A 27,263-nucleotide genomic window follows, 5' to 3' on the forward strand; every position below is an offset into this window, starting at 1 on the left:
GGTAGCGGGAAAAGTCTTACTCAAAGTTGACCCAGTAAGTCCATTGCTTGCAATGGGTCTACTTTGAGTATGACTTGGATCGCACCCATAGTTGTCTTCAGGCCGCTAGAATGGAAATAACCAGTAGCTGGAAAGCAACTCAGCTACCTACACTTAATCAGTACCCAATAATTATGGAAATTGGCTTTGACAGATAAGTTAATTCAACTCATACATGTAGCCAATGGCTTTGCACAGGGAGATTCCTTCACAGAAGTTGGTACCCATTAGTTTCACATGCTAACAAATACTTTTCAGCTACTGTAGACTTTCTACCGAAAACCATTTTCTACGACAAGATGTCGCTTATTCCCGAGCAAATGTGTTGAGAATCGCAGCAGCAGAAGCAAGCCACTTTCCCCCCTTTTAGGCATAATAGCGGTGCTATGATTTAGGTGAGCTTACAGTGCGAAACAGCACGTGCTCAGGCTATTTCTGCTTTTTTTAAAAAAAAAGAAAAGAAATTCAGGGCTGTCAAACTGGATCATGTTTGTTTGTCGCTCTAATGTATCAGCAGTGTAGCAGCAGCTGTCATTCATGGAGTGGTGGTGGACAGAAGACAAATGTTGGGGCTGAGCTCCACAAAGGAGGACACACCACCCCAAACTGTAGGACTATTAAGTCCGGGGTCTAAAAATTGTCTGGCTGCACCACTCTGTTTTGGTTTTTAGGGAAGCTCTCTTTCACATCTTCAGAAGAAACCGTGACTGAGAAAGTGAGTGTTGAAAAATCTGTCCCAGGGAGGTGGTTTCAGTGAATGAGATATCTATGACACAGGTAGGGATGGGCTAATATGTCAAATTCAGTTTCTCATTTTCCCAGTCTTGAGTTCAGTTCTCCACAATTCTACATCAGTCAGTGATTTTTTTTACATTAAAAAAAAATCCTCAAGAAAATTAATTGTTGTTTCTTCTTATACATGCAATTCTATGTATAATTTTGCCAAACATACCTATTGATGCAAAGCCATATCCACTAATATAATGTTTTTATATGTTATTTTCAGAAATATGTGCATTTATATCCTCTGCGTTTTGGGACAATTGCAAAATTCGGAGAAGCACAAATTTGAAAGGATGGCTGTGTCTCAGGGGGCATATTGCTGCGGAAAGCATGATTTAGGTACCATAATTTCCGCATTAAATGGGAACTGAGTGGAATTTGTCCCCCATCCCTAGAGGCAGATATCAATTCTGGTTGTGATATGCAAGCATGAGAGTTAAACAGAACTTTTTCTCAGGCTGGCTGGACAAAAGTGGCTGTTTGTCATGTGTAACGAGAATGCGGTTGGTTGCAAGCGCCATAAGGTTTTACCATTTGCTTTCATCCAGACTGGCAGGATTTGTTCACGAGCATTTTCAGACATTATTTACTGCATTGGCATGCAGGTGATTATAGCTTACAGCTGTGGCCAGGGGAGGACCCAAGGACCTGGAGGACTCTGGCACGACATCAAAATTTGCTGCCAAGTATCAAATGTGTGTTGGCAAGCTCTGCTATAAAGATTTATTGGCACAAGGTTGAGAAAGCTGGAGAACCCACAAGTGGAGAAAGCCATTATGAAGGTTATGCTCATCTCCCAAAACATGCCTTAGATTCTGTATGCCACAACCACGCAAAATGCCAGCAGAAAAGGCCTTCGGGTGTTAGGAATTCAGTTTGAAGGAGAAGACCAAACTGCTTTGGATTTTGAAATTTGGAACTATGTGCCTAGAAACCTCATTTTTGGCATCAAACAGGGGAGACTGCTGCTGCACTCACAGATACCAAGGAATCATAGAGTTGGATGTGACCCTGAGAATTGTCTAGTAGTACAACCCCCTGCAATGCAGGAATATGCAGCTGTCCCATATGGGGATCGAACCTGCAAACTGAGCTATCCAGGGTATCAGTTCCTGCTTGTTAGTAATGCGACTTAAATAATGCGGAGTCCATAGAGAAAAGCCTTGATAATGCTTAACTAAGGAAAATAGATATAAGCAGTGCAATTCTGAGGAGAAAGGAAGAGAAAATATTTGCCTTTCTTTACTTCCGACCTTGTACATGGAAGGTGGACATTCAACAAAACATATGGAATAAAAACTCTCTCAGAATTACACAGCCAGTCAGGGCACATGCAATGTCTGTCAACATCATGCCACTCTGTCTAGTTGCTAAGGAGCACCTCCACCCACCCATCCCTTCAGCACTAAAAGAATTAACCCTTGAGTTACAAAGATAATGTTCTCTGCTGTGTACTTCTGGCACTGCTTGCAAGCTTCCCATTAGGCATCTGGTTGGCTACTGTGAGAACAGGATTCTGGGCTAGATGAGCCATTGGCCTGATCCATATGTTCTTAGTGGAGAAATCAATGAAGGCAGAAAGGGAATGACAAATCATTCCTGACCTTGGGGTTCTGCCACGTGCAGAGCAATCATGAAGGCAAACTGGAAGGGAATCAGAAGTGGGTGGAGAAGGAAGTGAGATATTGCTAGATACAGAGGCTTGGGTGGAGTGCAGAGACAGGGAGGAATGTACAATCAAATTAGGTCACTCTGTAGGCAGGGTGGCGGTGCACCTATGCTTAAAAGCAAGGACTAACCTCACTTAAGTGTGCCTTCCAAATCTCTAATGCCTATATTTTATTCCTTTTCTTGTAAAGCCCCAAGCCTTCATCCTGGTACCATGGTAACTTTAACCAACTCTTGATGATGCCACTTGGTTTCCTATCTCAAGTTGTAATTGTAGTGGATGCATCAATTTAATTCATGGGTAGGCAAACTAAGGCTCGGGGGCCAGATCCAGCCCAATCACCTTCTCAATCCGGCCCGCGGACGGTCCGGGGATCAGCGAGTTTTTACATGAGTAAAATGTGTCCTTTTATTTAAAATGCATCCCTGGGTTATTTGTGGGGCCTGCCTAGTGTTTTTACATGAATAGAATGTGTGTTTTTATTTAAAGTGCATCTCTGGGTTATTTGTGGGGCACAGGAATTCATTCTTTTTTTTCTCTTCAAAATAAAGTCTGGCCCCCCCACAAGGTCTGAGGGACAGTGGGCTGGCCCCCTGCTGAAAAAGTTTGCTGACCCCTGGTTTAATTGTTACTTTGCGGGCCATCGTCTGTGATTGTATACAATGGGGAGAGAGAGAGAGAGAGAGAGAGAGAGAGAGAGAGAGAGAGAGAGAGAGAGAGAGAGAGAGAGAGAGAGAGAGAGGTGTCTCTGGAGAAGCCTTGTTCCCAGGCTGCTCTCCATCTCAGGTACTGTAGTTTTGTGCTTTTTTCTTAAGGTTGCAATTTGAACACCCCATCATCCCATAATAGCTTAGTTGTACTTCTATAGGCCTGGTTCGCACACAACATTAAAAACAGATGGTGCTTTAATACAAACGAGCAGAGTGCTTATACATGTAATTATTTCTATCTGTGGTTTAATGCAATGCTTGAACTTTGAGGGGTTAATGTACATTTCAAATAACTCCATCTCCTTGTTCTGCTGCTCATGATCGCAGTCGTTTATGTGCCTCCATCCAGGAAGTTATTCTCTTTAGATTGTTACTTGCTTGTGGACTCCAGGGCATACAGTTAAGTGACTGAGGTATACTTCCAGTGATAATATAAATAAGGCCCCAGAGCAGGGGTGGGAAACTGGATCTGGTCAACAGGCCGGGATCCTAATTTCCCCAATGCCTAATGGGCCAAGTTAACCCACCTGCCAATCACCTGATGGCACACTGATGCTAGGTGACTTGTTTTAGTCTTCTGGAGTGTGCAACACTTTGAAACCTCAGCAATCAGCTGGTGGTCTGCAAGGACTGGTTGTTGGGGCATGGAAAGAGTTGCACAGGGCACCATGGGCAGGCCTTTCCAGGTGCCCCTTTTTGGCCTAGTCATGTTTTTACCTGTCCCACCCCTGGAAGTCCTAGTTGGTTCCGAGGGCCCCACCACTGTCCTAAAGTTTTAAGACTCGTGACAACCGCATGCTCTTAAATTCTGCAGGTTATATATCCAAGTCCTCAGTATATTATTCAGAATCAATTCGTGTCTGGTCTCGTTTCCAAATAATGTACAGTGGAACCTTGGTTTACAACTACCTCCATTTGCGAACACTTCGGCGAGCGAACGCCACGACTTGGAAGTGTTTACATCCGGGTTCCGTGGCGTTGGATGCGCAGAAGCGATCTGTGCAGTGTGTGTGCGTGCAGAAGTGCTCTATCGGCACTTCACGCACGTGCAGAAGCGTGCCTTCGGCGAGCGAGTGCCTCCGCGGAACGGATTGCGGTCGCAAACCGAGGTACCACTGTATTGGAGACTGCATTCATTGTGGGAAGAAGGCTCAACGATGGCTGGAAAGAGGTGCCAGTCTTTCTGGCCCTTCTTTTTGGACATATTTTGGCTAACATGGATTTCTGCAAGGAGAAAGCCAATGTATGGACCATTTCAAATGACGTTCATCAGTCATTGCGGCTGCAGAGGATAAAAGCACCGTAGGGTTGGGGCTTACAGCTTCCTGGGAGGGAGAAGGGCGAGGTTGATTTGGTGCAAAGGCACCAGCAGCGCCAACCCGACACACCCAAGTGTGTTTGCATGGCATTGGCACAGACTTCTCTGCCGCCTCTCCCTCCAGGTAAGTTATGGAGGCGCCACCGCCCTGCTGACCACTAGTAGGAGGAGGAAAGCTGTCATTGAGCAATAGCAGCTTAAAAACAAACAAACTTAAGTTTTTCAAAAGTCTTCTTAGCTGCTGTGGCTGACCACAGCAGTGGCACAGGCTTAGAGAAGTGGTGGGGGGGGAGGTGACTATGCTGCTACTGCAAAGTGTCTGGGAAATTGCAGTCAAATACAGCTATGCATGAAGGGGTTAAGACCACAGAGCTAGATTCCTAGACTCAACCAGGTCACGCCCCCTCTTCTCTAATGAGGGAGTGAAGCCTTCTCTTCCTGTTCCCTCCCTCCCCGTGCCATGTACCGCACCAGAGAGGACATGTCTAAGCAAGCTCCAAGCTCAGAGCACGTTTTTGAAGTGATTTCTCTGTATTTTCTACCAAAGAGTATTCTGCCTGTGTTCTCTTTGCCACTGCTTCGATAAATGCACGAATCTGACCTTTGGGACATTTTGTAAGTAAAGTATTTTAAACTTACTTAGCAGCAGTACTTTTGGGTGGGGACACAGGGGGACACATACTGCTAAACATTTTGTGAATCTAAGTTTGGCCTCTTTGAGGGGCAGTATTTCAATATGATTAGGAAAATGAGAATATCCCTAAACATTTTTTTAGGGAAAAAAGCACTGCTTAGCAGTGTGTGGTCTGTTCATTGAGGGAGGTGTAAAAAGAGGGGAGCGCTGGATGCAACTAAATGGGCCAAAGGGGTCTAACAACCTATATTCCTAATGCTATACTGGTGCTTGACTGGGGGCTCTCTCCTGTTGGAGGGCAAGTTTATCCCATGTTAAGACCCACTACACAACACCCAGGAACCAGATGATTCTTGTGTTATTTACCCCATACATGTGTGTCACAGGGACTCATATTTCCCTTTCACAAAGTGAAGGCTTGGTGGAGGGGGCGGTGCTATCTGCCAGACTATGCCAAGTCTGGCACCGGCCCTTTGCTTCTGTCCATGGAGAGAATTCTTAACCATTGGTTTACCAGCCCTTGGTTCTTCTCTTTGGCTGCCAACAGTTGCCTGGTCTTTTCTCTTCTACGGTTTGTAGGATTTCCCCAACATATGTAGGTAGGCCAAGACAGTTCCTACACACCGTGACATTAAGCTTTACTCTAGCACTTAGCCAATAGCCCTTAAATTCCTATGGCTGGCCTGGTACCCAGAAAATGCAATGTTCCAAAATGCTAACTCAGCTGTACTTTCTTGGCACATGTACTGTAGTCACTTCGGTTGTCAATGCAATTCCACTGGTCTCTCCTCCTAAAAATTCTCTTGCCACAACCATCAACACCATGTTTGGAAAGGGTATGAGCTTTAGAGTCCAATGGGGTTATATTATATTTGCAGCTGCAAAGAAGAAGAAGAAGAAGAAGTGGAGGAGGAGTTTGGATTTGATACCCTAAGGAGTCTCAAAGCGGCTAACATTCTCCTTTCCCTTCCTCCCCCACAACAAACACTCTGTGAGGTGAGTGAGGCCGAGAGACTTTAAAGAAATGTGACTAGCCCAAGGTCACCCAGCAGCTGCATGTGGTGGAGCGGAGATGTGAACCTGGTTCACCAGCTTGCTGTGGTAACAGGGACTACAGTGGTACCTCGGTTTATGAACACAATTGGTTCCGGAAGTCCGTTCATAAACTGAAGCGTTCATAAACTGAAGCAAACTTTCCCATTGAAAGTAATGGAAAGTGGATTAATCCGTTCCAGACGGGTCCGCGGAGTACTTAAACTGAAATGTTCATAAACTGAAGCATGGGTGTAATTGGTTCTGGAAGTCTGTTCATAAACTGAAGCGTTCATAAACTGAAGCGAACTTTCCCATTGAAAGTAATGGAAAATGAATTAATCCGTTCCAGATGGGTCCGCGGCGTTCATAAACCGAAAATTCATAAACCGTGGTGTTCATAAACCGAGGTTCCACTGTATTGGCATTGCCAATGGGGAGCAGTGTCCTCTAGTGTCCCTGATCAGCAACTCCAGGCATACAGCTCAGGGAAAGAAGTGAAGAGATGTCCTCATAATCAACCACACCCTCCTTTTGCTTTGAAGAAGGAAGGCTGCTCCTCCTTCCAATGCAATTGGGGCAGTTCTGTTTGGACACCTAGAACGGCTGTTTTTGTGCAACCCTCAGGTTTGGTTTGCAGTTAAGGTTACCAGCTCTGCGGATAAAATATTCTCACTGGGGTGAAGGAGGACAGCAGAGAAACCAGGGAGTAGTGGACTAACTTATCAGGATGTGCAGATTCTGCAAGGCTTTTGTGCAAAATGAGGGGAAGACACTCCCCGGAGCTCCTTTGAGAGGAGGCATGGATAGAAATGTAATCAATAAAAATTAAGACTTGAGCGTTTTAAGGAAAAAGTTGTTTTTATTTCACTTCACGACTCCTGGTTTTGACTTGTGAAAACATGAACATTTCTGTTCTGCAGCATGAGGTGTCAGGGAGGCGACGCAGACAGGTAATTTTGCAATGTATTTGAACTCTGAGAAATTCCAGTTGCTCTCGTGACTATTGAATTATATTCTTCCTCTCCAGACCGGTTTTCTGTTTCAACATATATTGCTAAAACACATAAATACAACCATGTAATTCTGTAGTTCTTTCACATAAAGTTGTTGTTGTTGTTATTTATTATTAATTATTTATTATTATTATCATTATTATTATTATTTAACCTATAGCAGGATTCTTAAAAAGAAAAAAGAAAAAGACAACCTATATATCCCCTACTGCTTAAATTCTTTCCTGGTAACATTTTACTAACAATCCAACTTTCTTTGTATGGAAGACACAGCTAATGATCTAATGATCCAAGCGAGTTATCTCTCGCTTGGACTACTGCAATGCGCTCTACGTGGGGCTACCTTTGAAGGTGACCCGGAAACTACAACTAATCCAGAATGCGGCCGCTAGACTGGTGACTGGGAGCGGCCGCCGAGACCACATAACACCGGTCCTGAAAGACCTACATTGGCTCCCAGTACGTTTCCGAGCACAATTCAAAGTGTTGGTGTTGACCTTTAAAGCCCTAAACGGCCTCGGTCCGGTATATCTGAAGGAGCGTCTCCACCCCCATCGTTCTGCCCGGACACTGAGGTCCAGCTCCGAGGGCCTTCTGGCGGTTCCCTCACTACGAGAAGCCAAGTTACAGGGAACCAGGCAGAGGGCCTTCTCAGTAGTGGCACCCACCCTGTGGAATGCCCTCCCACTAGAGGTCAAAGAGAACAACAATTACCAGACCTTTAGAAGGCATCTCAAGGCAGCCCTGTTTAGGGAAGCTTTTAATGTTTGATGGATTTCTGTATTTTAATGTTTGATGGATTTCTGTATTTTAGAATTTCTGTTTTGTTGGAAGCCGCCCAGAGTGGCTGGGGGAACCCGGCCAGATGGGCGGGGTATAAATAATAAATTATTATTATTATTATTATCTTGAGATCATTTATGTGAACCAAGGCCTCAGTTCTAGCTGTTGTTGGCATCTGCCTGTCTCGGGAAACAATGCTAAATACTTCCATCTCATATTAAGAGCTTTGATTAAAATACAAGTTGCCTATCCATCTGCCAGTTCATTTAAATTTGACATTATACATCAATTGCATCAGGAGCTGAACAGTGTGAATTTGTTTATCACGAGTACAATGTGGTTATTGTTTATTGGAATTGTCAAGGTAAAATGAAAACATTGCCACCTGCAATCGCATTCAGGACTCCATTTACTTTGAGGCATATTCTTAGGTTAAGTGAAAGTTTGTTCACTTTCTAGAGCCTCATGTGCCATGTAACAAATTTAAGTCCCATGCATATAATCTTCCGGTGCCCCTTCCTTTATACGGTTCCCTTAGGTTTGGGAAAGCTTCCCTGGGATCGCACACAAAATCCATCAAATGCAACCCATTATACAAATGTCTCGGCAATATTCAAAGAGTAGATATAAAAGACTATCATACTTTGAGATTCATCTTTGTATAAGAAGAGCTGATATTTACCACTCAGCATCTATTTCTGTTGTTGGAAGAAGTATCTATCCCCTGAGAGAGAAAAATACAAAATCAGAAATTCCTTTGCCAAGTGTGAATTATGTAAGTTCACCCTTAAATGTGCATGAAACTGAATTCCTCTCATACGCGTAGTTCTTACGCCTTTGTCCATACAAGACTACAAGCATATATACAACTCATCCCTTGCATTGTCAAACTGATCTCCGTCCTCTGCTTGTTTCCTCTAATCCCCCTCCCTTCTGTGTCTCTTGTATTATTATTATTATTATTATTATTATTATTATTATTATTATTATTATTTATATACTGCCTTTCATCCAAAGATCCCAGGGTGGTTCAGAACAGAAAATTAGGTTAGCAAGCCTGAGGACAAGGCTTGCGTTTGCTTGCTTGCTTGCTTGCTTGCTTGCTTGCTTGCTTGCTTGCTACTGAAGTGGGCCACTTTGGCAGACAAAGTTTGTTGGAAAAGCAGGATAAAGATATAAGAAAGCAAACAATTGATGAACATTCTTGGATTGTCTTGAAGAAGTAACAGGACCGAGGCACTAACTGACTCTCATCACTTCTGAAATTGGTCTTAAGAAAAACTTGGTTGCTGACAAGAGCATTAGAGGGACAGAATCTCACCTATACCTATACCTATACCTATACCTATACCTATACCTAATCTATATGAATAAAACAGTGTCAGGTAGCAAATCGTAATAAAACTTAAGAGAAAGGGAACATACCGGAGGACAAGCGTTGGGTTTGCCTTGAGATTGTGAGCCACCCTAAAGAAGACAAGCGGAGTGGGGAGGGAGTGGGGACACAATAAAATAGTTATTGTCAGTTGAATTTGTGCAGTCAAGCGGAGTCCCCCAGTACCCCAGGCAGCCCCCGAGCGGAATAACAACACCAGACTATGGGATTAAAATTGGCCACAACTTTATTAAGGGCTCAGGCATTGGGCGTTTATCCTTCCCAGTCCCCAGCCAGGGATCCGGGTAATTTCAGGGTTATCCAGCATACGGTATGTGGGGGTTGGGCTAGCTCTGGAGAACATATGTTCAAGCAGATAGCCCGCCCCCCCTTTTCACCACCACTGGAGGGGGAGGGCAATGACGACCTCTGGGTATATGGTCAATGCCTCCCCCCTAGACCCCTTTACGGGAACCCTGGTATCGTCGCCGCAATGGGGGTTGGGGGTCACCTTCCCCACACACTCCCATTTTGGTAAAGACTAAAGGATTCCGCCCAAGGCCTGCAACCGCCAAAGTTGTGATTAATTGCTACGGGAAAGGTGAAACCTGCCAATGCAGAGAAATTCCTTTCTGGCCCTTCAACAGTGGCCTTGTCATAGCAGCACCTGCGTGCCTGTTCGCCTGCGGAAGAAAAAGGTTAACCTGTAATGTAAGCATTAATTTTGGGAGTGGAGGGTGGGAAAGCTCTGGAGCCGTCGGCTGCTTCCCAGGTATGTCTCTCCTTCTGCTGTGTGCACTGTATGGTTACCTCCTCCTACATGGCCAATCCCCCCCAGCAACACCTCCCCCAGCTGGATTGGACGGCTGGCTGTGTGAGCGGAGACCACAGGTATCCAGCCCGGGAAGGTGGTGCCAGCCTCCGAACTGCTGAGTGCTGTCCTGGGGATCCCAGGGGGCTGTGCTTGACCGCGCAAAATGCTCACCCCTTTTATATGGGGAACGGTCATTCAGAAATCTAGTGCTTAGAATCTTTTGGGGGCACTCAAAATAAGGGGAGATTATTTTGGCTCACAGGCATTTAAAAGAAAATTTAGAAATGTGTGGAAACCCAGGGCACAAACGGCCAAAATGTTTTCTTGCACGAGCAAACTCCATTGAAAAGAATGGGAGATGTGCAACAGTGCAATGGAGTTTGTGAAGGAAAGCTTTCTAGTGAGTTGATGCCCTATGTTGTCTCCGCACCAATGGGCGTTTTCTGATCATGCATTATATTCTGATCCCAATGAAACTGTCCAAAGATCTGCACGCCATCTGTTTCTGGCATAGGTCCCCTGTCCCCTTCCAGTATTCTGCCAGCACATTTGCAGCCATAAATAAAAAAATTCCTTCAGTAGCACCTTAAAGACCAACTAAGTTTTTATTTTGGTATGAGCTTTCGTGTGCATGCACACTTCTTCAGATACATACTGTATCTGAAGAAGTGTGCATGCACACGAAAGCTCATACCAAAATAAAAACTTAGTTGGTCTTTAAGGTGCTACTGAAGGAATGTTTTTATTTTACTTCGACCCAGACCAACACGGCTACCTACCTGTAACCATTTGCAGCCATGTTTAGCATTTGTGCACTTCCTTATGGGCGTTTTCAGATCCTTTCTCCCAGTTAAAGTGCCTGAAAATCAGTGCATCATCCATTCACCATACATGGGGAAGAAACAGCTAAAGGAAACAACCCCTACCTGGCCATAGGTGCTTTGTGAAGAAGAATAAGATGAGGAGGAGGACGAGGAGGACGATGCTTGGCCCTGTAAAGCAGCACAAAATAAATAATCACACACAAATGCTACCATCTTCTCTTATTTGAGTGGGAAATGCATTATAATTTCTATGATATACATGCACATGCAGGGCCGTCTCAAGCATGTTGGGAGCCCGGGCGCCCTGGTGCGGAGATCGCTTGGGCGCCCCCGCCCTGGTGGACAGGCGCAGCGTGCAGCACGGCTTCCACACGGTGCCCCCTGGCGCCCCGCGCCACCCAGCCTACCCCTAGAGCTGGCCCTGTGCACATGAAAGCTCATACCAATGACACACTTAGTTGGTCTCTAAGGTGCTACTGGAAGGAATTTTTTTTATACTATGATGGAGGTAGAGTTGCAAATGCTGTTGGCTGCTCAAGAGATTGTTTGAAATTCTAAATAATGCACCACACTATTTCTGCATATTCTATTTTGTGGCCTTTCCCCAAAACTCTGGGGAATTTGCCACACCAAAATATGTTTTGGCTTCTTCTCTTCTTAGATTCCGATCACTTGAGCAGCCTTCAACTTGCTTCCCCAATGTTTATTGCTGTCTAGAGGGACACTATTGTGCAACAGCATAGCAAGAAGAGTGGGGAAAGAGGGAACCCAGAACATTTATACCATGAAAAGTTGTAGGATTTCAGCAGGACATGTACCAGTTGGAAACAAAACAGCATGTCTGCCCCAAAACATTGGCAGGCACGAACAGTATTCAAAGCAGAATCATTTAAAGCTAACCCGATACCATCAGATACCCTTGAGTGTATCTTCAGATACCATTGAGTGTATCTGAAGAAGTGTGCAGGCACACAAAAGCTCATACCAAAATAAAAACTTAGTTGGTCTTTAAGGTGCTACTGAAGGATTTTAATTTTTTTTTGCTTCAACTCAGACCAACACGGCTACCTACCTGTAACCGATACCATCAGTTGCACAAAGCATTATGAATGCACTAAAACAAGGTCATCTTCAGGAGCTTTTATCCATTATATTTGCATTTAGTTAGACCCCAAAACTAGATGTTCTATTGACATATGTCTTTTACGTGAATAGAATGGAAATCTTACCTGGTTGCAGGGATTGCCGTCATATGTAATCCCCTGTTTAAAATGAATGTTTATTCTTGTTATTGCTAGGTTTGCATTTTTTAAAAGCATTTATCATTTTATAAAGTTCCTTAAAGTCCTGGATTATGGATATGAGCACATCTGTACTTAAAACCAGCACCACTATGTATGTAGACACATGGCTCAAGTGCCCTTCTCTCCCTCCCTCCCTCCCTCCCTCCCTCCCTCCCTCCCTCCCTCCCTCCCTCCCTCCCTCTCTCTCTTCCATAGAAAGCAGAGAGAGAAGGTATTTCAGTGATACATTCAATACACAGTGGTACCTCGGTTTTCGATCATCTCAGAAGTCTAAAGTTTCGGTTTTTGAACGCCGAAAACCCAGAAGTAAATGCTTCCATTTTTGAACGTGCCTTGGAAGTCAAATGGCTCCCGCTGAGTCCACCCCCCCCCCAATTTTCTCTATTAAGTTTACAGAGCGCCCTTTGCACCTCAGTTTTTGAATGTTTTGGAACTTCAATGGTCCTCCGGAACAGATTACGTCCAAAAACTGAGGTACCACTGTATATGAAACACAGGGCAAGAATCGCACTCATTCTCATATTGGTGACATGTAGACAAAGCCTCAAAGGGGATGTTGCCATGCCAGTTATTGCTGAAGGATAAAGATTAAGATAATAGCACTTCCTTCCATGGAAAAGCAATTCTACCTCAGCATTGGTCCAAGAATAATTTATATCTAAAGATCTGCTGTGTGCAAATATTTGTATATTACCAATTCTAGTACTGTTTGCTATCAGAAGTAACAAGGAATTGCAGAGCTTCCGTATTGTATACTTTTATCTTTTGCTCCTTCTCAACAAATTGTTCTATTGTAAGACAACCGATACTGAGACTCGTTCCAAAATATTGTCAAATTAAAGAATATACCTTGCCACAGGGACTGCCACCGGTTGAATAAGATCCACCCTGCTTTAAAAGCAAAGAAATAAAAAATGTACTATTGCCTTCACAGTAATATATTTTCTACACACATTCCCTCTGTTTGTGTTTTGTTTGCTGTTGTTTTCTTGCAAATTTCTTGCGGTCTATAATTGTTTTAACACTCTTTCCCAGAATTTTTTAATTAAAAACAAAAAACAATTCAAAACAATAAAATACAGCAACCATTCACACGTTATACCTAAGATAAAGCGACTGGCCCAGACTCATCCAGCCAGCGTCTTGGGCTAAGCAAGGTTTTAAATCAGATTTCACAGCTCTGAGCCCAAAACTCTTTAAACCACTACACAACATGGATAGCTCAGTTGGTTAGAGCATGGTGCTGATAATGCCAAGGTTGCAAAGTTCGATCCCTGTGTGGGACAGCTGCAAATTCCTGCAATGCAGGGAGTTGAACTAGATAATCCTCAGGGCTCCTTCCAACTGTACAATTCTATGATTTCCGTGATTTCTCATGCATATATTATACCTGTTTGCCGGAGGAGCTGCTGCCCTGTGAGCTTGAAGACTGTCCCTGTGAAGAAAAGCAGGCAATGACCATTAAAGATCTTGTGCAGGAGGGCTAGCACAGGCCAATTTCTTTGCCCAATTCCTACAGAGCCGGGGTTGGCAAAGCAGCTTACATCGAGCAGGTCACCTGCCCTTATTGTACGGCCACCCCCCAGCAGCTCATTCTGATGTCCAGGGAGAAAAATTTACCAAGGGCCCAGGATGGGATATAGGTAGTGGTTCCTTGGAAGACACTTTCCCCATAAATTTCAGGAGACATAGAGTATCTCCATGCTGTTAACTTCTCCTTCCTGCCGATATCATTGCTGCTGAGCTACAGTTGCTGTGTTGTATGGCTTGTGTCTTCTGCCCCTTCCCCAATAGGCTCTATTGTCTACCAAGGAACCACCACCTCCACTTCTTCTCGAGGAGGTGGCCTACAAGGTCATCCAACCATCTGAGAGACTCCAGTCCAGATTTGTGAGGGGTTTTCCTTCTCCCAGATGGGCTACCTTCCCAGGTTGATGAGCCCCATCTGCCCCTCATATTTGATATGATGTATATATGTGTTTGTATGTACCTGTATGTTAACAGAGCTACCGCCCTGTGATCCTGAAGGCTGACCGCCCTGTGAAGAAAAACAAGACATCAACCTTGCTGCTGCGAGTCACTATTTTTGAGAGAAAGTCAACATTTTCTATAAAGTGTATAATATATATGTATATACCTGTATGCTGACAGAGCTACCACCCTGTGATCCTGAAGGCCGACCCTCCTGTGAAGAAAAACAAGACATCAACCACACTATTGTTAGCCAATCTTTTTGCCTCCCCTTCGAATGTGGCCCTCAGAAGTTTGGGCTATATTAAAATCCAGCCCTCAGCTTTAAAGAGGTACCTAGCACACACAAAACCGCTGTCCCTATGTGTCTGAAATTTGGCAGCACTGATATCTTCAGAAGGAGCTACTCAGCTTAAAAGATTCACACAAGTCTGATTAAAACTGAAGCATTTATTTTCCTCCGCATAGGCGATGGATCAGTCAACCAAGGTTCAGAAAACAAGGTAAGACAACCCTCCACCAAGGATCCGTGAGGAAGTACAATTTCAGTACATGCCACCGGGCTAACACTACCCAGATCAACAAAGCAGGTGCCAAGGGTTGTGTGTGTGTATTTTCTTTGCATAACCCTAATAGTTACCTGGATGGTAACACGGACTGTTTCTGATGAACCACCCTGAGGTTTCGAACCCTGTAGAGAAAGAATGATGAGGGTTATTTTAGATGCTTTTCTATAAAAACCATACACAAAATTATTATTCCAGTTCAGGTCACACAACTCTATCATGTCTTAAGAGGGCATCCCAGCCAGGAAGCTAGGATCTTGGTGTCTCTCCAACAAGAACGGAACAGCAACAGGACATTCCAGACCCAGATACAACTGAGATCAATGTCACTTAGGGATTGGCTACACTTCCACTGCAGTCCTAACCATGCCTACTCAGAAGTAAACGCCTCTGAATTTGATGAGGAAAACGGGGTTAGGATTGGAGCCTTACCTGAGAGTTAATCCCATCAAATTAAATGGGACTCTGCTCTACAGAATTGCACTGTGGAAAGAATTTATTATTGGGTATGCAATGAACCACTGTTGGCACCTGCCATAGAAGGGAAGACCCAATTCATTCTGGGGCATTAGCAGCCTTCTGCTTGCTTGTCCCTATTAGCCATACTATTGCCAACCAATGAAAGAGTGGCATTATCAGGAAAGTAGCCAACATTTAAATAGAACGGTGAATGTGTATATCTATATACCTGTGTGCCAAAGGAGCTGGTACTCTGCGAGTTTGAAAGCTGGTTCTGTTACAAAGAAAAACAGACATTAACATGCTATTCTTGACCAAACTTTTTGGCAGTTAGAATTTTATTTCGGAAAAGCAAGCAAGATTTTATTTAAACCTTACTGCTATATAATGAAATCAGATGTCCTTGATAAAAATAGGCAATCCAAAATGGAAACATTTATTTTAGAGTAGGGATAGGAGAGAAATTCAAAAAAGTTCGCATTTAAAAGCAAATTTATCAAATTCACGTTTTCCTGAACAGTAGGAGAACCAAAACACAGCTGTGTTTCAAAATCTGCAATTAACCAAATTTTGAAATGCAGTTCTCTAACCCAACAGTGTTTACAAAAATGCATATATGATGGGAGTACGCATAAATATGAAAATATTTTACAAAATATATAATATATAAAAATGTATTGGGGGAAATGTATTTGTTAAAACATGTACATTAGTCAAAGGTGCATATGAGAATGTGTTTCTGAGGAGAAATTTGCTCTAAAATTCTGCTGAATTTTCAAGAGGAATTTTTTTTAAAAAAGATAAATTGCAATTTGCTGCAGAAATGTGTAGAACTAAATTTAAGGTGGGGGAAATGAGCAAATAAGAGTATCAAAATTGACAGCACTTTCCAGCCCTACTTCAGAGTTTAGTTAAGAAATGGGGGGAGGGGGAGCGAGCGAACTATGAACATCATCCAGTCAAATCCAAGGTAAGTGGAACAGAGGTGCCTACCTGATTACAAATCTTGATGTTATAGGAAGATGAAGTCTGTAAAAGAGTAAAGGAATTACTTCATTGAGAAACAAGTTATCTGAACACAACCTTTAAGACATGAAAACAACAAATGTGTCTAGATCCTGTGCTGTTACAAAAGCTCCCATTTTGGGGCTCTGGAGGTGGTATGTTGCTTTCACAAACATGCTGCTGCTACTCTAAAGGTGGGGAGTGAATTTGCCACAATCCTCCTTCCCTGTAAAATGGCCTCAAGTGGATTGTCCCAGGGGAGGCTAGAGGGTTGGCACATATATTGCCATTATGACTACCGGTAGTAGCCAGTAACCTTTCCCTCAATTTCCCATAATCCCACAATTCCCTCAATTAAACCCCATTTTGGTAACCATCGCACCATCTGTGGCAAATTCCATAGTTCGACTATGTGCTCTATGAAAAATTCCATAGTTCGACTATGTGCTCTATGAAAAATTCCCAGGCCATTGCATAAGCACACCACGTAGGGGGGGGAAATAGTAATAAAATATAACGATGAACGAGTTATGGTGGAGACGAATCACTCACCTTATCACAAGCCGGACTACCTTTCCCACCCTGTGAAAACAAAATCAAGAAATCAGGGAGCTGGCTGCTTATGTGCCTGTTTCAATGCAACATACTTCACATTTATAGTATATTCCTATTTCTCCTCTTCAAGACATTGGCTAGTAGATGGAGCCAAGAACTGCGGCCCCCTTTTCAACCCAGCCACCCCACTGCATTTTGGTGAAGCTTCTGTTCTAAGACACAGAAGTAAAACAGAAATAAGTTTAAAACAAGGACTGACTTACTACAACACCCATAACTGGGAAAATTCATTTCCCCCATGCCAAATTTGCTTTGTCACTGAGCAATAGTTACCTCCTGTACAGTAATACGAACAGTTTCCGATGAACCACCTTGAGGTCTGGAACCCTGTAGAGAAAGAAGGATGAGGGTGGGACGAGTTACAAAAGGGGTTGTGTTTTAAAAAATTTAAAATGATACAGAGTGACTTCCAAGTAGTAAAATCATCCAAATTACAGTAAAATATGAAAACTTAAAAGAAATCATGCAGCGACTGTGGCACTGTAGAATTATCCTGTAAAAGAGCTTTACAGTTGTTTCGCCAAAAAAACCTGTTTGCCCATCATCACAGAAAGGAGTTGATAAGATCAAAAGGAGAAATGTACATTTCATAAAACAGTGTTGTCGATAACACAAACACAGCAGCATTGGGACGGGATGAAGAAAGACTTCTTACCTGGGAATAGATTATTCCACCAGCGTTAGCAATTTTCTGAAAGAAAATTGGAACCATTTAATTTGGCTACGATGCAGCTAGTGGAAAAGGCAGCAAAGCATATGAGCAAATAATCTGAACCCTTGTCTACTCCTGGTCATCTATAGCCGTGGTTTTTAAACTGTGTTCCAGAGAACCTTAGAGAAGGAAGCTAGATGAGAATCTGCTAAGAGAGCTCCAAGTTCCTTGCAGTGGATCGGCAAGGATTCCCACTCCCAATTGTTTTTAAAAAGTAATCATGAAAATGCTTTTTATTATTCTTCATTAGGCTGCTAATATGAAGGATGATGGAAAGCTGTGGGGTGGATGGGTGGAGGGGACGGGACCAGGATCTGGATTGTTCTGTGACAGGATCACGAGTGTCGTTCTGCTGTTAAAAACAAACTTCTGGGCATGTGATCAGAGGCAAAGCATAGGAAGCTGCCTTATATTGAACCAATCCATTGGTCCATCCAGCCCGGACTGGCAGCAGCTTTCCGGGGTTCCAGCCTTAGCTGGAGTTGTTTGGGAGTGAAACTGGGACCTTCGGCATGATTGTAGGTTTGAGCCCCATATTGGGCAAAAGATTCCTGCATTGCAGGGGGTTGTACTAGATGACTCTCGGGGTCCCTTCAGACTCTACAGTTCTACGATTCTATGTTCCAAAGCAGACAATCTGCACCTGGGCTGCTGCCTTTCCCTAAAAGCACCCTGTTCCTTCTATGCTAACACTAGGTAGACTGTCAGGGACCGTGCTGAGGAGGGCTGCACTGAGGAGGAATGGTGAGAGCCTCCCCCTCCCCCTGTTCCGGATCCAGATCCTGAATCTTCCCAGGAGCAGGAGGACATTATAGATTTGGAACAGTGGTTTGCAGAGGGGCCTAGTTCAGAAGGTAGAAGCTGGGAAATACTGGATGGGGAACAGCTAGGAGAAGAAACACTGGAAGAGAGAGGGTTAACAGATTCACAGTCTCTAGACAGCATTCTTCCTCTCAGCCCAAGGTCGAGAAGAGCTCAGAAAGTGGCAGAACAGAAAGCACAGAGGGTACAAGCTCAGAGTACAAGATGTAGGAGTGACATAGGGATGGAAGGGTGTGTGATCCTTAATTGGGAGCACCACCATTTCTAGGAGATGTGTTCTTTGTTCTCTCGCTGTGATTATTAAAGTTTCTAACTGGTAAGAAGACTCATTTTCCTCTGTTCTGCTTATCAACAGCCATGGGGGGAGGAAGCCAATTCCCTGAAGCCTGACATAGACACTATTTTGCACCACAGCCACAAGGCTGTGTTGGGTGTGTTCCAGACAGCACTTACAGCTCATTCAGAGCAATGGCGATGCCTCATAGACTTGTCCAGCAACCTGCAGGAACTCTGTGAACCTAAAACACTTCCCCAAAACTTCTCATTAATGCAGAGGTCCCTTGGCAGGCAAGTCTTTATGGAAATGATTCCTTGAAGCTAGAAATGTTTGTAAGCTCCTGTCCACAGAAACAACTCACAACACAGAAAATATTACTGACTACAGCGGTAAGGCACTTTTCCAGAGAAACTGAATACTTATAGAGCTCATCTCAGCTGATGAAAAGGAAGCTGCGGGTTATGCAGTTAAACTGGGTTGGGAGGTAGGCAGCATAAGATTTGTTCTCATACATCATGCGAAAGGCTGGACTAGATGAATCCCAAGCCGGAATTAAGATTGCCGGAAGAAATATCAACAACCTCAGATATGCAGATGACACAACCTTGATGGCAGAAAGTGAGGAGGAATTAAAGAACCTTTTAATGAGGGTGAAAGAGGAGAGCGCAAAATATGGTCTGAAGCTCAACATCAAAAAAACCAAGATCATGGCCACTGGTCCCATCACCTCCTGGCAAATAGAAGGGGAAGAAATGGAGGCAGTGAGAGATTTTACTTTCTCGGGCTCCTTGATCACTGCAGATGGTGACAGCAGTCACGAAATTAAAAGACGCCTGCTTCTTGGGAGAAAAGCAATGACAAACCTAAACAGCATCTTAAAAAGCAGAGACATCACCTTGCCGACAAAGGTCCGTATAGTTAAAGCTATGGTTTTCCCAGTAGCAATGTATGGAAGTGAGAGCTGGACCACAAAGAAGGCTGATCGCCGAAGAATTGATGCTTTTGAATTATGGTGCTGGAGGAGACTCTTGAGAGTCCCATGGACTGCAAGAAGATCAAACCTATCCATTCTTAAGGAAATCAGCCCTGAGTGCTCCCTGGAAGGACAGATCGTGAAGCTGAGGCTCCAATACTTTGGCCACCTCATGAGAAGAGAAGAATCCTTGGAAAAGACCTTGATGTTGGGAAAGATGGAGGGCACTAGGAGAAGGGGACGACAGAGGACGAGATGGTTGGACAGTGTTCTCGAAGCTACGAACATGAGTTTGACCAAACTGCGGGAGGCAGTGCAAGACAGGAGTGCCTGGCGTGCTATGGTCCATGGGGTCACGAAGAGTCGGACACGACTAAACGACTAAACAACAACAACAATGTCTATTCAAAGGAGATGTTTTGCTTACCGATGGATAAGTAGAATCACGCTATTAGGAAATGGAAAAACAAAGAGACACAGTGGTGTTATTCACTTGCAAAAGGGTTCCTTACAGAAAAGATCAAGGATGAAAAATTAAACGAAAGCATGACATGCAACCTCAATATAGGTTCCTTTTATTGTGCCAACTCTGTAGAAATAACTTGATGCCCAAGCACTTAACCCTCCTGCTGCCTGTGACCAATGCCCCTACTATCTGTCCTTAAGATGTTTTCCCCCCTTCAGATTTAAGTAGGAATGGGAGAGAAATTAGATATAGTTTTAATTTTATTGAAGGAGTACCTAATTTGTACTTCTGGAACCAATATGCAAACTGAGACATAGCTATCCTTTGAAATGTGCAGGTCTCTGAATTTTGCAATGCAGTTCAGCCAATGTGTACAGCAATGCAAATATTAGGGCAGAAGAGTACCTAAAAATGGATGTGAAATTGGCATACAAAATGCATTGTATTAGGGAAAACAGCTTCAAAAATGTGTGTATTAGCGGAAACTGCATGCAAAAAAAGTGTTTGTTTTTAATAATTCACATAAAAATCCTGATCAATTTTGATGGGGATTTCTTTACTTGAAAAACTACAAACTGGTGTGGAAATGCAAAGAACTGACTTGAAATATGAGAAACTGAGATAAATGGAAATGGACAGATTCACTCATCCGTAGATCTGATACCAAAATTAAGCTAGCTTGGAGAAAAGTTCAGGGTAGGAGTGAGTCAGGAGAGTCAAATAGCAGATGGGGGAAGTGTTTGGCTCTCTTTCCTCACACACCCGTTTTGTTCAGCACAGCTGAGAATAAATTAGAGAAGGGGAACCAAGTGTAGATGACCAGGTGTCAAGAGCCTCAAACTGCCATGAACTAATAGGACTAATGGTCAGTTGTAGTCCTATAACATCTGGGGAGCCCCAGGTGTCCCCATTATTAGCTGATGGACCCTAACTTCTACTAGGTCAGGGCTTTTTGATTTGTGATACACAGTTCTGTTTTGAGATCGTTTTTAATCCAGTTTTTTAAAGGTTACCTTAACTGAACATTATTTGCATTTTTATTGTAACCTGCTTAGAGATTTTAATTACATTAAACGGTACAATTTAAATCAAACAAACAAACAAACAAACAAACACAGCATAGAATAGTGTTTACCTCAGGTGGGAAAGGTTTGCTCTCTGGGTAGGTCACAACCTGTTAATAAGGAAAAAAGTAGTGTATTTTTTTATTAAGTGTTCGTGGTTTACCCTGCTTTTAGAACAAAGAAACAAAAAAAGGTCTTTAAAATACTCAGAAAGAGAGGAGATGTAGCACTGCTGATTCACATTCCAAATACTAATGGCATACAGCTAGGAGGTTCAGGAAATAATCTCCCCTCCTATTTCCCAGTTTTAATTTTCTTGCAAGAAGATCTGGCATTTTCCCCAAAAGAAGGTATTTTGTGGGCAATGATAGCACTTTGCTATTACCAATGTTAAGAGTACCAAGAGGTTCTTTTGTAGATTTCAAGAGGCTAAAAGGGATGGACAAACCATAGGGGCTGAACACACAATCTCTTAAAGAAAAGACTACTATAACAGGTCTCCTCACAGCAAAACGTGTATAAAACTTTGGCTGAAAGCAAGGATCAATCAACGTTTGCCAGCCTTAAAAAATTTATTGGAAAGGAAGAAAAAAACCACCTACATACCTTTACTTTGCTGGTGGAAACCGACTGTAAGATATAGAATATAAATGTTTGTTAAAATCCCTTGAAATACCATGCATCATCAACTCATCAACAAAGCAGTTTTGCACCAGAAGATCCTGAGCATGGTTTGCTCTGTGTCAAGATTGCAACTCAGCACACATCCTGGTGCAATCTACTTTTCGAAGGTGTAAATTGAGTCGTTAAACTTCGGAGAAAGTTTATACTTGTAAAATAAATAATTATGTGGAAAGCGTTCTTACCTGGCCATATGAAGACTGACTGCCGGAAGCAGCTGCATTCTGTAAACAAACCAAAACTCCCTTAATTTCCTGAATGGTATGATTTAACCAGAGGCATACTTTGGGAAAGAAAATTATTAGCTCTATAACTGGGTGCTTAGTGGTGGAAGGCTGGTCCAGGAGCTAAATTTATTAGGGCAGCCTTTAGAGTACAAGAAAATGTAGAAATAAGGCTAAAATTCGGTATAAATCCTAGGAATTCTGGATAGCAGACCACCCTGTTGGACTGGTAAGAAATGAGAACCTCTTCAAGCAGCCTTTCAGCTAAAAGGGGGAGCCTACCCTTGATATATAGACAGTATTGAATGAAATTGATCAATAGGCTACCAATGGTAGCTTTGTTCAGCAGGGAACAGGAATAAAACACAAAATAAAGAGGCATAGCAGTACTTACATCTCTGCAGCCAAATTTGTTGTACACGCTTGCAACTCCTCCCTGTGAGCAAAAGAAAAACCAGTTGTCTATTTTTTTTGCTGGTCAGCAGGCACGTCAGTGCACATGGATATGGTACAATTGTGACTATATCGTTCAGGTGGATAGATCAAACTGGAGAGATCAAAGCACACAGAGAGGGGCAGGGCCAGATTTAGGTTTGATGAGGTCCTAAGCTACTGAAGGTAATGGGGCCCTTTATATGTCCAGCTGTCCTTGGTCAACAACAAATTGTTGCTGTTTTTTTGTGTTGAATATATGCTATATAGTAATTTATGGACCATTGGTCCATACACAACACAAAACACTGTTGCTGTATGTAGGCTTTATTTTTATTTATTTATCTTATATTTTGGAAATGTACATCCAGGTTTTTCCCCTTTAATTTTTTTTGGGGGCCCCAAGAGAGTGCTATAGCTTGTTTAGCTTATACGTTAATCCGGCGCTGGATAGGGGCAGCTATAGAATGGGATAATCTCTTCTTTTGCAGTAACACAGACTCATTCATCGCATCCTCGAGTACAACTTGTGTTATGCAACATTTACATTGGGGCGAAATTCTAGAATCAATAGGACAGAGTGTATACTTACCCCGCCACAGCCACTTCCACTGCTGCTTCCTTCTTTGACCACTATGACCTGGAAAGAAAAAAATGATGCCAGTCATTTCTGAGCCTGAGATTGGGGCGGCGGCACTGCATCCTGCTGCACAGTACAATGGGACCTCGAGTTACAAACGCCTCAGGTTACAAACGCTTCAGGTTACAAACTCTGCTAACCTGGAAGAGTTATCTCAAGTTGAGAACTTTACCTCAGGATGAGAACAGAAATTGCGTGGCGGCAGCGGGAGGCCTCATTAGCTAAAGTGGTACCTCAGGTTAAGAACAGTTTCAGGTTAAGAACGGACCTCCGGAAAGAATTAAGTTCATAACTAGAGGTACCACTGTATACAAAACTTTGAAGCGTTCACTGGCTTAACTGCTGTGTGGAAGCTCCTAACAGCTGCACTGTTTTGTGGATTGTTGCTCATGCATGCAAGTTTCTCCCAGTGTCCACATGGCACTGACCTCATCAAAGTGCAATCCCACAATTCCCCGCCCCACCCCCAGCATTTAATTTTGATTTGCTGTTTCCACTGTACTTTTTCATTTAATTTCTCAGATTCCCTGCAGAAGCAGCAAATCTGGTTTAAATGGGGAGATACTATGGGAAGGCATTTTGATGAGAATTTATTTCATGTGGATTGTGCAAAAAATCTCCATGCATGAGCAGCACCAAGCATGTTAGGAGAAGCAACGCGGCGCTTCTCCTTCGTAAATTTGTCCCCTCCCCAGGACTGCTTGGATTGGAACAGCTGTGATGGGACTAACACTACTTGTGGCTACTGTGTAGTCCAGGCATCCCAAACTGCGGCCCTCCAGATGTTTTGGCCTACAACTCCCATGATCCCTAGCTAACAGGACCAGTGGTTGGGGAGGATGGGAATTGTAGCCCAAAACATCTGGAGGGCCAGAGTTTGGGGGTGCCTGGTGTAGTCTGTAGGTGAGGTGTAACATGTAGTTTGGCTCTAAGCAAGTCCTGAGAAGAAACAGAAAATTAACGGCAAGGAAAAAACAGCAATTACCTTGGCTTGGCTGCCACCGCTCTGCGATGATCCTTGTGTACTCTGAAAATGAATCAGGAATTTAAGATTATGACGAGGGAATAAATGAGGGAATTTAAGAATATGACAAGGGAATAAATACAACCCAAACCTTTAATATTTAAAGATCAAAAAAGCAAAAAGAATTATTTCATTATAAGCAGAGCTGCTCTGAAATTCATTTCAGTGGACCCTTTGACTGTGCTCAAATGCAGCACAGGTTGGTTTAATTTTTAAGATATGGGAGAAGAGTTAAAAAGCCTTTGTGGAATCTTTGGCAAGTGATCTGTTTGAGCAGGCATCGAGAACAAAAAATGAAAGAAGTGAAAATTCCTCTCTCTGTTTTTTGGGTTGAAACAGGGAGAGAGAAAGTGGGAGAAAATGGAGGAGTGTGCCTTTGGGGGTAAAGTCAAACTGTTGGAGGGTTACAACTGTAGAGAACAATATGGGAGAGACATGTTTCATTGCATCTAGGGCAGATGAAGAGGTACAGTTGTACTGATGAGATACACCAAGAGCGCAGACAGAAGACACACTAATAGGGCTGGATAATTTTATGCAGCAGAATGAGCCTGACACTTCAAACTTACCCAAATAAAAAGCCTGTCTGAACCTGCAGTGTTTATGTGCAGAAGGATTCTTTTAAAAATTATGACAAATGTGTATATAATTGTCATGTCTTGTAGGGGAAGTAAAGCTTACCTTGACACAACCACCACTGCTTGACTGTACTGCTCCAGCCTGAGAAAAAATAAGATTTTGTTTTGTTTTTTAAAGAACTTTGGATTCTATACAATGCTGCAATTCCAGTTATGCAGCAGACTCTTGTTTACGCAATGAAACACCCCACTTCTCTCCTTGTAGCCTCCAGCAGGCTAGTCTAGGGGAGTGCTACTCCCCACTTCAGTATCTGTTGCCTGAGGCATTTGTCTCATTTTGCCTAATGGTAGGGCAAAGATTCATTCTTCTGTTGAAGATTCATTCCCCGTGTCTGCTGTCATGGGATTGTTGTTTATCACATGGTGGTGTATGTTTTCATTCCACAGTGGGAAGTGACGAAGACAGGGTGTTTGTGTTACTGTGTTTCCTGAAGTGGGACTATTGTCTTTTGTTCTTTCTCTTTGCTGCCTTATGCTAGAGAGAGAGGGAGCCATGTTGCAGTGCTCTGTGTGTGTTTATATGCAAATAAAAGTAGATTAGCCAAAATGTTGAGTTACTGAGTTCTGTTATGCAACTGCGCAAACTCTGTGGATCCATAAGTGTGCTGATGTTTCTTGGCATCAGTCGCTGTGATGTTCGGGCTGAAGAAAGTTTTTGAAGCTCCCAAATGATCAACCAGGAAGGAGGAAACATGCCAGCCGGGCATGTGTCTCTGTCAGGGTCCTACTCGAGAGTAGGAGATCCTAACACAGCCCAGGGGTAACATTGAAAGGGACTCTGTGCCTTCCTTATGCATTTCAAGTACTATAATGGTCACAGCAGTGCAATGAAGCAATGTTCTCAACCCACTCATTTTACTTAACAGTCAAACTGCATTATAACCTTCTGCCAAGTACAAATACTTCTCTTTCATAGTATAATTGGGTGGACTTGTTCACACCAGGTAAATAAAAGAGTCAATTAACTCAAGCATAAACATTTCAGGAGTACAATGCAGGTACATGCTGCTTTGTTTTATGAAATGGTACTGGTTGGCATCCGTCTGTCTCAGGAGACAAAGGAGGATGAAGGAGTATGCCTTTGGGGGTGAGGTCAAGCTGTTGGATGGTTGCAGCTCCTGGTGTGGCTATAGAGACTGTTATGTACTGAGCTGAATCCTAGAACAATAGGATTCAGAATCAGCGGGAGCTACCCAATCCAACGCCAGGTGGAAGTGAATCCGCAACCTGATTGGCCTGCTGGAGCAGCCAATCAGGCGGCTGGCAGAAGTGAATCTGCTACCTGATTGGCCTGTAGGAGCAGCCAATCAGGCTGCAGGCAAAAGTCAATCCACAATATAATTGGCCCACAGGTGTAGCCCTGAAGTAGCCAATCACGCAAGGCCCATTGTGTAAATAATGTATATAAGCAGATGGTTTTGGGAAAAGAGCCATTCGTCTTCTCTTCTCCTCCTTGATGACTATGAGCTGAATAAAGAGCATGAAATTCACTCTTGACTCCGAGTATATTTCAGAGACCAATGTGGGAGAGACATGTTTTGTTGCAGCTGGGGCAGATGAAGGTGTCCTGTTGTGCTGCTGCACACCTGATGGACGTACCCCAGTTATGGAACAGTCTTCCCAGAGAGTTTCGCCTTGTGCCACCCTTTTTAGCCCTTTCTGTTTATCCAAATGTTTTAAATAACTTAAGTAGCTGGTTCTCTCAGTTTTTAAATGTTGTGCTTCAACTTTGGGGTTGTGGAGAATTTTGTTTTCTTGTTGATTTTCATTAAATGGTAAGATTTTATTTTACCTTCTATTTCCATTGCGTTTATACTTATTTCAGTCGCAGTTAGTAAATATATAAGCACACAATTAAAAAGAAGACCTCGTTGACAGTGAGGGAAACGCTGAGGATTTTTTTTTTAAGTTCTTACCTCGCCACAGTTTACATTCACTGTCAGAACAGACTGAAAAGAAAACAGAAAAGTGTTACTGCTTTGTAAAGTAGGGACTGTACCTACCGGTAATAATATGTTGCAAAGCCATGAAGGAATACCTGGTGGTTCTGTAAGGACGGATCCGCGTACAGCAATTCCACCATGATTACTGCTATTAGCCCTTCATTTTAGCAGCATTTGAAATCTCCAGCATCAATTGACAATTCTTCATGCATCACCAGTCGCTTGCCAACCCAGACAATCGCCCACCAATGGGAAACAAACTAATACTGCAATCACTAGCTAGCTGCTGACTACTGGAGTAGGAATACCATCACCACAGGGATGCCAGTGAAGATTCCTGTGACATATTCCATTATGTATGTATGTATGTATGTATGTATGTATGTATGTATGTATGTATCTATCCGAGGTGTTTTTTATCCCACTCGTAAATCCACCTAGAACATAATG

At 43.2% G+C, this 27,263-nt stretch overlaps 1 protein-coding gene across 3 annotated transcripts in view; it reads right to left on the minus strand.

Annotated features, from left to right (window-relative positions):
* Nucleotides 1-7,027: 7,027 nt before the first annotated feature.
* The window catches only part of LOC118088917 (uncharacterized), a 31,280-nt gene continuing 11,044 nt past the window's right edge, over nucleotides 7,028-27,263 (minus strand). Inside the window, exons 6-29 of one of the 3 annotated variants that reach the window (XM_035123125.3) lie at nucleotides 26,787-26,819; nucleotides 24,914-24,952; nucleotides 24,194-24,235; nucleotides 23,161-23,208; nucleotides 22,531-22,572; nucleotides 22,098-22,136; nucleotides 21,838-21,861; nucleotides 21,303-21,341; nucleotides 20,129-20,149; nucleotides 17,573-17,608; nucleotides 17,191-17,244; nucleotides 16,855-16,884; nucleotides 16,291-16,326; nucleotides 15,527-15,571; nucleotides 14,913-14,963; nucleotides 14,439-14,486; nucleotides 14,292-14,339; nucleotides 13,692-13,736; nucleotides 13,151-13,192; nucleotides 12,227-12,259; nucleotides 11,100-11,165; nucleotides 9,410-9,451; nucleotides 8,667-8,708; nucleotides 7,028-7,242 (exon numbers count right to left, since the gene is read on the minus strand). In XM_035123125.3, the coding sequence (XP_034979016.3) occupies nucleotides 8,670-8,708; nucleotides 9,410-9,451; nucleotides 11,100-11,165; nucleotides 12,227-12,259; nucleotides 13,151-13,192; nucleotides 13,692-13,736; nucleotides 14,292-14,339; nucleotides 14,439-14,486; nucleotides 14,913-14,963; nucleotides 15,527-15,571; nucleotides 16,291-16,326; nucleotides 16,855-16,884; nucleotides 17,191-17,244; nucleotides 17,573-17,608; nucleotides 20,129-20,149; nucleotides 21,303-21,341; nucleotides 21,838-21,861; nucleotides 22,098-22,136; nucleotides 22,531-22,572; nucleotides 23,161-23,208; nucleotides 24,194-24,235; nucleotides 24,914-24,952; nucleotides 26,787-26,819 (942 nt within the window). In that variant the 3' untranslated portion in view covers nucleotides 7,028-7,242; nucleotides 8,667-8,669. Of the gene's footprint in view, nucleotides 7,243-8,627; nucleotides 8,709-9,409; nucleotides 9,452-11,099; nucleotides 11,166-12,226; nucleotides 12,260-13,150; nucleotides 13,193-13,691; nucleotides 13,737-14,291; nucleotides 14,340-14,438; nucleotides 14,487-14,912; nucleotides 14,964-15,526; nucleotides 15,572-16,290; nucleotides 16,327-16,854; nucleotides 16,885-17,190; nucleotides 17,245-17,572; nucleotides 17,609-20,128; nucleotides 20,150-21,302; nucleotides 21,342-21,837; nucleotides 21,862-22,097; nucleotides 22,137-22,530; nucleotides 22,573-23,160; nucleotides 23,209-24,193; nucleotides 24,236-24,913; nucleotides 24,953-26,786; nucleotides 26,820-27,263 lie in introns of all 3 variants that reach the window. The other 2 variants (XM_088673787.1, XM_035123126.3) reach the window with 2 other exon arrangements.

Source organism: Zootoca vivipara, chromosome 7, assembly GCF_965207765.1.
Source record: "Zootoca vivipara chromosome 7, rZooViv2.hap1.1, whole genome shotgun sequence".
In the NCBI taxonomy this organism is placed as follows: Eukaryota; Metazoa; Chordata; class Lepidosauria; order Squamata; family Lacertidae; genus Zootoca; species Zootoca vivipara.